This window comes from Eufriesea mexicana, unplaced genomic scaffold (genome assembly GCF_001483705.2).
Source record: "Eufriesea mexicana isolate 0111107269 unplaced genomic scaffold, ASM148370v2 scaffold2928, whole genome shotgun sequence".
Classification (NCBI taxonomy): domain Eukaryota; kingdom Metazoa; phylum Arthropoda; class Insecta; order Hymenoptera; family Apidae; genus Eufriesea; species Eufriesea mexicana.
Window position 1 is genome coordinate 811,265 of NW_016911035.1, and position 12,414 is coordinate 823,678.

A 12,414-nucleotide genomic window follows, 5' to 3' on the forward strand; every position below is an offset into this window, starting at 1 on the left:
GAGAGGGCACCGATGATTGTAGTCGTCCCTGGTTTCGAGTCGGCAGCTCAGTTCATTTGGTTGGTAGAGGCGAACGGTGGTGCATAGCTCGACAGCTGATTCTGGACTGTGTTGCGTCGTCCGATCGTTTCTCTCCACTGTCAGTCGTAGTTGACACCGCGGATCGGTTAGCTGCTTCGCGATTCGATTCTCGCTTATGCGGGTACGTACAACAGAGCCAATCGCGATCCTACGAAGTACTTCCCTCGAAAACGAATGCAGCCTCGCGATTCCGAATACTTCTCATCGATCATTGGGAAAGCGAAGACGAGGATTAAAGGCGCATCGTAACGTTTCACCACGGCCTACCGAACTGCTTCTCCCTTTATTGTGATTATTGTGGCCACTATTTTCTTATAAACGCGACCGTTGTGCATGGTGGAGGAGCGAGCGAAGAAAGGGCGGAGAGGCCAAGGATGCATAGCGTCATCATTAGGGTATGATTTCGGACGCTGTTAGGATTCCTAAATTTACCTTCGACCGATGGTGAGTTTAGTCTATTTATAATTATTTTACAAGCTTTTCACGCTTTCTCCCTATATTTGCACGAATTTCCAACTCGGCTACCTTCGCGCAGTCCTCTTATTCTACTTCCACGACTAACCACCCTCCTTTGTCTGCTACAACCGCTGTCTGTTTTCTTCTTTCTTCTTGCCCTTCCGTTTATATTTCATCGCAATCGAAAATGCCAATTTTTTTCCCCTAATATAACGGTAGAAGTAGAAAGTCAGCGATTCCTGTGCCGAAGGTACGGAAGTTTGCAATGATAAAAACCGTGAAACATTTTCTTTCCATATTACACCCGATGACCCACTTATTTTCACAGTCTTTTTCAATGTTTCGTCCACCTGTGGTTGTCGTTGAAACACATGTTCGTCGTACCTAGAACGGCCTTTGTAAAACTTTATAATCATATACGTACGTGGTTAGTATAGCTAGCGTGATACTGCTTAAAGCGAACTGAAACAAAGGACAACCTTAATTTCACGTACACTTATGTAAATCATCGATTATATTTTATATTACCGTATAACGAGGAAAAATAACGACATTCGCTCGAATCTTGGCACGGCACTCGACGCGTTCAATGCAGGATTTCGAATTTTCCTCTGTTCAACGTTATTCGATTTAAAGGTGCCTCGGTCTCGCTTACGTCCGTCAAGTTATCCGGAAATTCCAGTAGAATGAAAATTTGAGGGCGCAAGGATGCAGCGAACGTATCGCACTCGATGTTTTAACCTTTTAACAAGCACACTTGATCGTAATAACTTTACGTATCACGTGTGTCTATCGGGATATTTGTTCGAATTGGAACATGCCCGCGATTCTCTCGGAATCGTTTAAACACCCGACGAGCAGCACGATGCCGAGATGTAATGGACATTGACCCTGCACGATCACGACCGATTTATGCGTAAGAGTTTAGTACCATAATGCGTCTGCCAGTTTCTTGGACGAGTGACAAAAATATCGCATGATCCTTGACCATCCGAACGAGTATTTGTAGCGATCGTGGCCCGATTGATCGTTAGCAACAGATAGCGTGCCCTACAACTTGTTCATTTTCTCGTTCGAAATCGCAGATATCTCGTCGAAACGATCTGTGTCCGTGGTAATTTACCGATTCATCGAACGCGCCGATCGATCGATCGATCGATCGATTATCGATTAAAATCCGCTCGGTAGCCTGCGGTGAGCGCCTCAGCAATCGGAACATCTGTATGTATTTTTCTTAGAACGCGCATTTATATTTCGAACCACGTGTTTTAAAATGAACCGCCATTTTTCGCGCGTGTTTGCATCCGAAAGCCGCGGTTATCTCCCTCGTTGTATCTAAAATAAGTCTAAAGTTCTTCTATCGGATAGACACAAGAATGTATTCGATTATCGCGCTTTCGATCGGTAATATGCCTTGTTATAACACTGCTCGATAATTGTAAGTCCCTTATCGTATCGCTTAAAAGTAACACGTGTGTCTGAAAATTCTTCTTTCTATCGTAACTAAGTTTAAAAGAGACGACGAATGATTCTCGTCCCTTCGAAGACGTAAAATCATCCGTCCGAATTTGATATTTAATTCGTGGTCGATCGGTTGAAACAGACCCTGTTCGCCTCTCAGCGATAGGACAGATGATGTCAGAACTTCTCGTAGTTTAGTTAATGCATGACAATAAAATCTGAAAGGAGGAAAAATGCGGCTCCATCGGCAAAAAGGAGAAAGCTCTTTGTACTCGAACTCGTTTTGACTGTTTCAAAGTCCTTGCTTTAAATGCGCGTGATTCATGGATGTTATCCCGAGAATATTTTTCAGGAACCGCAATGAAATTCTCCTCGCGTTCTTTTACACTCGTCCGAACGGAAATGTCGATAATCGTCGGACACAGGAATCGTTGCGAAATAATTGAAAATGTTACGTGTAAATAAAAATTCTATGGGTCATCGTCGTACGAGACTTATAACAAAGAATAAGTTGAACGCACCATCTTTTCACGACTGAATAATTTAACCACTCGATCAATTTTTCGTAGTAAGCTAACGCTGGAAATGCTTTCCAATCGTTTCGCGTGGCAAAGAAAATTTTGATCGAAACACCTTTTACAGCGAACCGACGTTTAATTGGCCAATTTATGGTTTCAGCATCAACAGATGATGGCGGATTTAAAGAATCTCGCTTTGACCGGTGGAGGAGGATCTAGGTACAGTGGAGATGAACAGGTACAGTTCATTCCTGGCGGAAGTCATCAGGTGACAATTAAATCTCCTCCACCCTCTCTGCATTTGGAAAATCTCAACAATGCTGTTCTCAGGTACGCGATACAATACGATACAACATACGCCAATAGTAAAGGTGTCACTTAAAACACACGTTTCCAAGCAGAAATTTTTAGCGCAATTTGGATCTCGGACCACTTCGATTTACGTACCTAACGAGGAGCGTTATATCGAGGGATAACGCGAAACGATGATATACAGTATGGATCGTTTTATACCGGCTTTCCAAGACGAGAAAAATTGCCTTTTAATCGATCGAACGTATCCGATAATCCTTAATCGATGGGGTACTTTCCAGAGTTATAACGTAAATAAGACAAGACAGTAGAGTCGGTATTGACGTTTGAATCACGACGATGGAAAAATTTGCCCTTTTATTCGACTCTTTCGTATGTTCTTTGATCGGACAGTCCTCGTTTCAGTAATCCTTAAAGAAACCTCAAAGAAAGATCTATACGTACATACGTTTGCAACTGTCTGCAGTTTCATTCAAGATTAAGTGCTATCGCAAACCGGTATTCATTTCGAATGTAGTTCAATCAACCTTTGTTCATTTTTAAAGCCAAATATTCCTGTATTCCGTGCATGTTATACCTATATTCAGCAACGATTTTCGAACGGATGATAATAACGAAAGCACAATCGGTAGATTTAGTAAACATTCGGACATTTCTATTGTCGTGACTTTTATCTCGCTTTTCCATTCACATAAACGAAACAGGAATCCTGCAAGATATGTCGTACTATTGGCAATGAATAACAGAGTCCGCGAGTTCACCGAGTGAACATCGAACACGCGAACTAATATATCCGAAATACGTCTAAAACGGATCCCAAGGTCTTCCCATTGATCGCGTTAAGACTCTCGCAAAGCTTCCCGCCGATTGTGTCCGTTGTACACGATTCGCCCTTCGCGAGAGTGAAATTGCGGCAAATTTTTAAACTAAGGTTAGACGTTTAGATCACGTGCGAAAGGTACTAGTGCGTTTGATTTTTTCAGGTGGTCCTTTGCAAAAATATACGTTACATTCGAATTAAACGATGCGAAAGTAAAAATAAGCAAAGCTCCACGAAGTCTGATTGCCGGTAATTATATTTAATGTATATTCATAAATACGCGACAGCGAGACGTTTGCAAAAATTTGGTAACCGTGTATACGATCGCGATATCGATTAATCCTTATTTTCACTGAAACCGTAAAACTAGTACTAAATGGCAGATTAAATTACAAACACGACGAACCTGGTATGCTTAACTCGCATGGCTTCCGAAATTCGTTTTAAACCAACGCAAGCCATATTCGGCAAAGAATGAACTTTGACCAAACCAACGAATTCTTCTTATGATTTTTGCTCGTAACTGTGAATCAAACGAATAAATTAATCTTTCAACTAATCCATTTTTAACTGACAGTGAGACTAATATTTTGAAACCTGGCATGGAATCTCAATGGATAAGAAATAGAAAAAAAGAAAGTAAAAGTTGGAAATTCATAAGAATTCATAAAAAAATATACAACTAGGTTGAACGGTTATTTACTACTTTGACTTAAATATCGCTTTCGTGGAAACGAGAACCGACAATTGTCTAATTCGCAGAAGCGAGATATCCATTCCTCGAGGCATTCCAAGTGACTAATTATTTCTGAAATGTTTCAAATAAGAACATTCCCCTGAAATGGCATAACATTTTTTCCTTTGTATTTCAGTGGCTCACAAAATAATCTCCACTGCAATTGCAACGGTAGTACGTCGAATGGTACCGCAGTTGCAATGTCTAGCAGTAGCATGTTCGTGAGAAAAGTACCAAACCATAGCCCAGGACAGGATGGTAAAAGGCCGGCAGTAACATTGACGCATTTACCGAAGAGGCCACCGGTTGACGTTGAGTTCAAGAACCTAGCGTACAGCGTGTCCGAAGGCAGAAAGAGAGGTTGGTCTTCGAAAGAACGACACGTTACGTGGAAACATAACGAACAAGAACGATACGTATATTTGTGCATGAAAGCACATTCGGTAGGCATTTTGTTCAACCTTGTTCAACAAGCGCATAGCCGAAAGAATCGATAGAGATGTACACAGAGTGTTTCGCTTCCTGTTTCGGTCCAGATGCACCTTGGAGGTGCAGCTGCACTCTCTAAAGTAAAGAGGTCGACCAGAGAATTCAACTACATTTTCGTGAAACCTGCCGTTTAATCAAATTCTTATGCATTATATTTCCAAACGTTATAAACTTGGCAAGACCGCGGACACGATTAAGTAAATCGCAAATCTGTCGTACGAATGGGAACTAGCGAATCACGAAAAGAAAAATGAAACAAACACACGAAAACAGAGAATGATTTTAAATTTTTTATGCTTCGTACATTTTACGTTGCAGGATACAAAACAATTTTAAAATGTGTAAACGGAAAATTTCGATCCGGAGAACTGACTGCCATCATGGGCCCTTCAGGCGCCGGGAAAAGTACACTTATGAATGTTTTAGCAGGTTACAAGTGAGTTATGTTTTCAAACGATTTATACTGTACGAGCGTAAAACGAAATAAATGAAATGATCGCGATACCTTATATTTTCAGAACATCCCACCTGAGCGGTTCTGTTCTGATAAACGGAAAAGACAGGAATCTCAGGAGATTTCGAAAGATGTCCTGCTACATAATGCAAGACGACCGTCTGCTACCTCATCTAACTGTTTATGAGACAATGACGGTTTCAGCCAATTTGAAATTAGGCAAGGACATCAGCAAGAGGGAAAAGAAAATAGTGGTAGGTAACAAGCGAATCCCTTTTTAAACGAGTAAAACACCGAAGAAAATTATATTTAATACAGATCGAAGAAATCATCGAAACGCTCGGCCTAAGTGACGCGAGCAATACACAAACTCACTGCCTTAGCGGAGGTCAGAGAAAGAGATTATCGATCGCACTGGAGCTCGTTAACAATCCTCCGGTGATGTTTTTTGACGAACCAACTTCTGGGTTGGACAGTTCGACTTGTTACCAATGTTTAAGTTTGCTCAAATCGTTAAGTAGAGGAGGTAATTACGATGACGAATCCCTTAGCTAACTATCGCTATCTAGTAATACTATCTGCTATTTTGCAAATATTGTTTCTATTTCGGCCACATTTTAGGAAGGACTATTATATGTACGATACATCAACCAAGCGCACGATTGTTTGAAATGTTCGATCATTTGTACCTTTTAGCCGAGGGCCAGTGTATATATCAAGGAAACGTTGGGGGCCTGGTGCCCTTTTTATCGTCAATGGGTTTAGAATGTCCCGGTTATCATAATCCAGCTGATTACGGTAAGTAAAAATGACATTAAGAGTTGTAATGATTTTAAAATTTCATTGGAAGAGATTAAAAAGGAGAAAAAATATGTCTTTGTTTAGTTATGGAAGTCGCATGTGGAGAGCACGGAGAATGCGTGCATAAATTAGTCATGGCAGTAAATAACGGTAAATGTGCTAATTACCAGCATCATCAAGCTGCAATAAATGCGGTGCAAACTGTATCGAATGACATCGCGAAAGAATCACCGCAGCAGGAGACAAAGTCTGAATCTGCTTTGATACCAAATGGCGTGGCAAAGCAACCGAATGGGGGAACAGTAATCAACATACCAATTTCTTGCACGACTTCATTGTTGGACAGTGCAGAAAGTATAGAACAGAAAGTTGGTTTTCCAACGAATAGTTGTACCCAATTTTGGATCCTTCTTAAAAGGATATTTTTGTCACAGATAAGAGACATGGTTAGTACATTTATATGCAGTCTTATTCTATAATAATGTTTATGGTTTGCTCAACGACATTTTGTTATCGTAGACATTAACGAGAGTAAGGCTGATTTCCCATATAATCGTTGGGTTTCTCATTGGCGCAATTTATTACGACATCGGCAATGATGCCTCGCAAGTAATGAGTAATGCCGGCTGCGTTTTCTTTACGGTGATGTTTCTCATGTTCACCGCTATGATGCCTACCATTCTTACGTGTAAGTGAATCGAAGATAAATAATTAATTCTTATTACCTATATCTTTTGTTTCTATATGTAACAATAACATTCTTTTCTTCTTTTTCTATATAGTTCCGACAGAAATGGCTGTGTTCGTGAGAGAACATTTAAATTACTGGTATTCTGTAAAAGCTTATTATATCGCGAGAACTTTAGCCGATGTACCCTTCCAAGTGAGTAAAATATTTTCAATCAAAGTACATATAATTTTGATATTCACTCATTTCGTTTAATACATTTATCGTCTTCGTTGCAGATAGTGTATTCTATAGCATACGTCATTATTGTATATTTCATGACGTCGCAACCATTGGAAACAAATAGATTCATGATGTATTTAACTATATGTATATTAACAGCATTAGTTTCTCAATCCATTGGTTTAGTAATAGGAGCAGCGATGAGCGTAGAGGTAATAGTTTATTTGTATACCATGTTGTCGATGTTTTATTATTGTATTTCAAACCTTAATAAAAGAAAATTCTTCTTTCAGAGTGGAGTATTCATTGGCCCTGTGTCGTCAGTGCCAATTGTTCTCTTCTCTGGTTTCTTCGTCAATTTTGATGCCATTCCAAAGTATCTGAAGTTTCTTTCATACGTGAGTTACGTCAGATACAGTTTCGAAGGCGCCATGATTTCTGTGTATGGTTATAATCGTGCTAAGCTCAAGTGTTCCGAAGCGTACTGCCACTTCAAGAGCCCGACGAAGTTCCTCGAAGAAATGTCAATGCAGAACGCAGTCTTCTGGTTAGACGCCGTTGCATTGACAGGTTTTCTGCTTACATTGAGGGTGATCGCCTACTTTGTATTGAGACTGAAGTTACGATCTCTTCGTTAAAACATACAGTGGCCGAATATAATTGATAATTATTATTAGGTCATCGTATCACGGATATTCATCTCATTTCCACTCAAACGTTTAGTCGATGAGTTTTCGAAAATCCGCGATTACGATTCTAAATTTCGATCTTTACTCTGCCGAAAATAGAAATGCCCGGACATTTCAGTATTGGAATTACAGAACAGACATGTATTAAAGTGACGCAGTGAAATATTTTAATCTTTGTTTGTTGTCAACTACTAGGATCTTTTTTACACTTGAGCTCATCTCATATATGTATTGTGTTGAGACTATTGGTGTTTTATCTCTGTGCTTGAGATAAAACCACAAAATCGCCTTTAGGACGTTCTATTCCGGATGTACAGTGCTTCGTTGAATCGAATTTTTCGAAAATATCGAAGTTTAAGAAGCCCGCATTCACGACAATGCGTTCCGAATATCAATTGCAATTAACGTAATTTTCGCCATGTAAATATAGGTTACAAAAACGAAACATTTGACATTTATATCTCACCGTAACTCGATAAGATACGTATCTTAAATGTTGTTTTTTACAACATCAAACGAGAATAACAATAGTAGACACGTACAAATGATACGCATAGAACGTTTAGGTATTTCTAATAAACTAGAGGAGTATGCAAGAATTACATTGGAATTGTAAATCATTGATAAAAGACCGAAAAGAGACCGCGGTTGCTACTACGCATTCAGATGAAATGCAAACATTTATAGCCAATTATTACAAACTCGCCAGGAGCCTTAGGCCCATTCAAGACTCATGGTCCCTCCAACGAGCGCGTGTGCACCACGCGAACAGTATAGACTTTTTTTAATAGATAAGCAATAGAATTTACAAATCAAATATTAGAATGGATCCTTTATTGTTCTCATATTTACATCGATCGCTACGTTCATTTAGTCTACGAAAGATATCTCGAAGATATAGCAACGAATCATAAACGACCAATAATCGTTTAAAATATCGGACAAAAACAGATTTTAGCCGACACACTGCAGCACCAAAAATTAATTTACATGTAAACTTAAGTCCGATACTTATATATACATATATACACATATATATATAAGTATCGGCGAGATATCCGAATATTTGTACTAAATGGTTTCTTACGAGATCGCGTGCAATCCTTACCCATATTGTCATTCCATTTATAGATAATTCAATAACTATAATGTTTAAGCGATGAAGAAAAAAATGATAAAACATATATTGTAAAAAGCTCACACCTGACCAATCACTAGCTGCCTGTGCGTTTGCTTCTAAGTCTGGAGTGCTGAACATTGTTACATTTATTACGATATAGACATTTAATTAGAGGGGTGACGGGAGTATATTATTAAAAAAAAAAAAAAAGACAAAGTAAAAAAGAAGAAAACCAAAATAGGCATGCGAGAGTGACAAATTTAACAAGATTATTCTGGTTTTGGAAACTTTTACAGAAATTTCTTTCACGGCCTATGCATTGTTCTTATCGCTGCGGGTTCATTTACTCAACGACTAAAAAAGGAAATAAGGAAAAAAAAAACAAAAGGTTTATAAACTTTTCGTTTGATTTACAATTAGATCTCATGTCATAGTTGCGTTTCGTAATAGTTGTAAATACGGCCGAAGACAGAATAATCTATTTGTTACACTTATTTAATATTGTCATGCTTGTGTTCAACTGTTTTGAATTTTGAGCAGTAGCAATATAAGTTAAAGAATTATCAGATAAATATTTTTATATTTCAGTTTCTGTCTTTGAGTTGAAAGTAAACTATTATCGTTCTCTTTGATGTTGCGTTATTCTTATTTTCTCTTAACGTTAGAGTCAGATTATATTCAAACTGTATACCAATGTATATTTATTATCTTCATTATGATTGCAACGTAAATCAATGACTGTACTTATCGCAGGTGTTTCGAATCCTTAGTATTTTATAGGATATCACGTTACTTAATCAACTGATCTTTAATTTGACATGTATAGATATAGCTCTACTTATTTAAATTTAGGTATTAATGCAATCGGACGAGTTTCGAGACAAATATGAAATTATGACTTTTAATCTGTGGATAATTTATGCTTTGCATACAATTGGAAAATTAGGCGGAAAAAAAAAAAATGTAATAAAAAATGTACTAAATTATGAATCATAGAATGAGGTTAGAGGGAAAGGTAGGACAAAAATTTCCATATTTTTAGATTCGCTGTATGATTATCACTTATATTTTTACTTATTGCTATATGTAAGTAAGCAAATTGATGGAATATGTAGCCAAGAACAACGACGCACTGCATTAGACGTGCGAATATTTTGTTCTCATTTCATTTTTACCATTGTAAAGCAAGTAATAGTAAATATCATACTGTAATCAAATCGTCTTAACCTTAAATTTGGATGTCGTATGATAATTTTTATTTCATTCCGAATGCGTTCTAACAATAATAATAATAACTTGGAATGTCTGTGATTCAGTATCGACAAACAATTGTTTGGCATACAACATAAAATTCTATGAAATATATAAGATGATATAAAGATAGGCATTAATGGAAACGGGGTAACAGGACATTGATATTGAGTAGATACTATAAGAATGTAACAGTTATTCGTTAACCGTATACAGGAAAACAATCATTTAGCTGTTTAGACCTTGGTTCGCATCTGTCGCATGATGAAAGTGAGATTTATGAAATCTGAAACGAAGTGTCTCCATTCAATCCTATTGTACTATAGTTGCCTCTATATTCTTAATAGTTTTGCTCATAAAAATAATACATAGATGTACACCGTACGTATAGAACCAAGGTTTAAACATAAAACCGTTACGGTCACGTGAAACTGAATACAATTCCCATTCTTTTATCGATCATTTACATTGTCAATTTGTTGTTTCGTAGTGTCTCATGAATTTTTCATTATTTCTCTATAATGCTGCGTAATCACTCTCAATTCGTAATTGAGAATTATTGACAAATGCAAAAGAGCAGTAAAGAATTAGGTTTGATCACGAATCCGCGCGTATTGTGTTCAAGGCTTGCGAGAACTGAGACTGTAATAACGAACAAGCAAATTTTTCATTGCATGTGACCATCTTGCGAGCAGAATTCTTAAACTGCTAAAGAATTCAAATAACATAATATCACGTTTGCATATAGATGCGCAGCATAGAAGAATTGATTAAGACATTTTCGCTTTTAGGACACATACTCCACATGTACAATGTACAATGTATATTGTCCGACCATATAATATCGCATACGATTCATGACACTTTTTTCAAGTATTGTAATTTTATATAAACAAAAAGGTATACGTGTGTAAGGCTGTGCGTTTGTGTGTGCGAACATTGGAAATAAATTGCGATATGTGTGAAAGAGGCAGAATAAAGGGAAATTAACGACATAAACAAGCGGGAAAGAAAATTCCTTGTGAAACAAATTTTCAAACATATTTCGTGTTCTAAACAAGGAATGACACGTTTATACTAAAGCACAAATAAATAAAAGCATCTGTATAATGTGTAAAAACACAACTGAATTTTATTGTACTCGATATCAATACTTTACACGAGTTGTACTTGAAATGTAAGATTCGAAGTTGTAACCGAATTCGTCAGAAGCACGTGGTGCATAAGCGACCAATCTAATGGAGGAATAGTTATTTTAAGCTTGCTTTTAGCAATGCTGCCAAAGTAAAGCGTCTTTAAGTTTTTCATTTCTTGCAATATAAAATTATATTGTTATAAAATACGGTAAATTATTTTGTTACAACGTCTCAAAGTTTGTAAGGTTAATTTTTTTCCTAAATTGCTTTTCCTACGTTTCTTTCTATCTAACATTTCAAAATTTTTTGAGATATATTTTAGAATCCTATTAGGAATTGTGCAATTAAGTTGGTAAGAAATTGAGTGCAGTTTATAGAATTCGTTGGAAGTATCGCAATCAATTGTGTAATAGCGCGATTAAGTTAAGAAATTTGAAAATTGTAAAACATGGAGAAACCTATAGTTCGTGCAAGGGTAGTGAAGGTCCTCGGTAGAACGGGTTCCCAAGGACAATGCACGCAAGTCAAAGTGGAGTTTTTAAACGAACAAAATAGGCAGCTAATTCGAAACGTGAAGGGCCCTGTACGAGAAGGGGACATTCTAACGCTCTTAGAGTCCGAAAGAGAAGCCAGACGGCTTCGTTAGCACAATTGAGGGTCGAACTGCTTCCCCGAAAACGGAACAAAAGATATACCAATCCCTTGCAGGTATTCATACCTATCCCCTTTTATACCTAGTACCTTTAAGAGGGATCTGAAATAACGTCTCTACGTTTTCTTTAAACGACTAAAGTTCATATTGGAAAAAATAAATCGTTAACCGAATGTTCATTTCTTAGGTATTACGAACAAAAGCCTATTGATATTTGTTTCAAAACCAGCAATAAAAATTTTTTTTATTTTATATATCTTTATTTTTCACAAAAAACTACATTCTTGCATATCATTGCTGCAAACGGCATGTAAGTATTGTCTTTGCACGAGTGTAATAAAAATATATTCCTAAATAAAAGTTAACATACAAAAATTTGAAACATGTATTGTATTTATTATTATTTCTGACGGAGAAACGTTTAATATAACGTACTTTGTTCTATTATATTCCGTTAATATTCCTTGACATTGGATAGGAATTTAGCCAGCAAAAAAAAAAAAAAAAAAAAAAAAACGAATTGGAAAA

General features: G+C 37.2%; 2 protein-coding genes across 2 annotated transcripts; both read left to right on the plus strand.

Moving 5' to 3' along the window:
- The first annotated feature begins 47 nt into the window (after nucleotides 1-47).
- Nucleotides 48-9,306, plus strand: Atet (ABC transporter expressed in trachea). Its single transcript, XM_017904580.1, has 12 exons — nucleotides 48-525; nucleotides 2,677-2,846; nucleotides 4,521-4,744; nucleotides 5,192-5,309; nucleotides 5,392-5,581; nucleotides 5,646-5,853; nucleotides 5,949-6,125; nucleotides 6,213-6,574; nucleotides 6,648-6,816; nucleotides 6,911-7,011; nucleotides 7,095-7,250; nucleotides 7,332-9,306. The coding sequence occupies exons 1-12, from the start codon at nucleotides 523-525 to the stop codon at nucleotides 7,674-7,676; spliced, it is 2,223 nt and encodes a 740-aa protein (XP_017760069.1). The 5' UTR covers nucleotides 48-522; the 3' UTR covers nucleotides 7,677-9,306.
- A 2,288-nt stretch (nucleotides 9,307-11,594) lies between these two features.
- LOC108550761 (40S ribosomal protein S28) lies at nucleotides 11,595-12,122 on the plus strand. Its single transcript, XM_017904599.1, has 2 exons — nucleotides 11,595-11,942; nucleotides 12,074-12,122. The coding sequence occupies exon 1, from the start codon at nucleotides 11,683-11,685 to the stop codon at nucleotides 11,878-11,880; it is 198 nt and encodes a 65-aa protein (XP_017760088.1). The 5' UTR covers nucleotides 11,595-11,682; the 3' UTR covers nucleotides 11,881-11,942; nucleotides 12,074-12,122.
- The last annotated feature ends 292 nt before the right edge of the window (nucleotides 12,123-12,414 follow it).

What these genes read in the sequence shown, in the direction of transcription:
- Atet (XM_017904580.1), top strand. An exon ending in CAAATCGTTAAGTAGAGGAG is followed by an intron (nt 5,854 to 5,948) that starts GTAATTACGATG and finishes GCCACATTTTAG; the next exon opens with GAAGGACTATTATATGTACG. An exon ending in TCATAATCCAGCTGATTACG is followed by an intron (nt 6,126 to 6,212) that starts GTAAGTAAAAAT and finishes GTCTTTGTTTAG; the next exon opens with TTATGGAAGTCGCATGTGGA.
- LOC108550761 (XM_017904599.1), top strand. Translation starts at nt 11,683, where the DNA reads ATGGAGAAACCTATAGTTCGTGCAAGGGTAGTGAAGGTCCTCGGTAGA.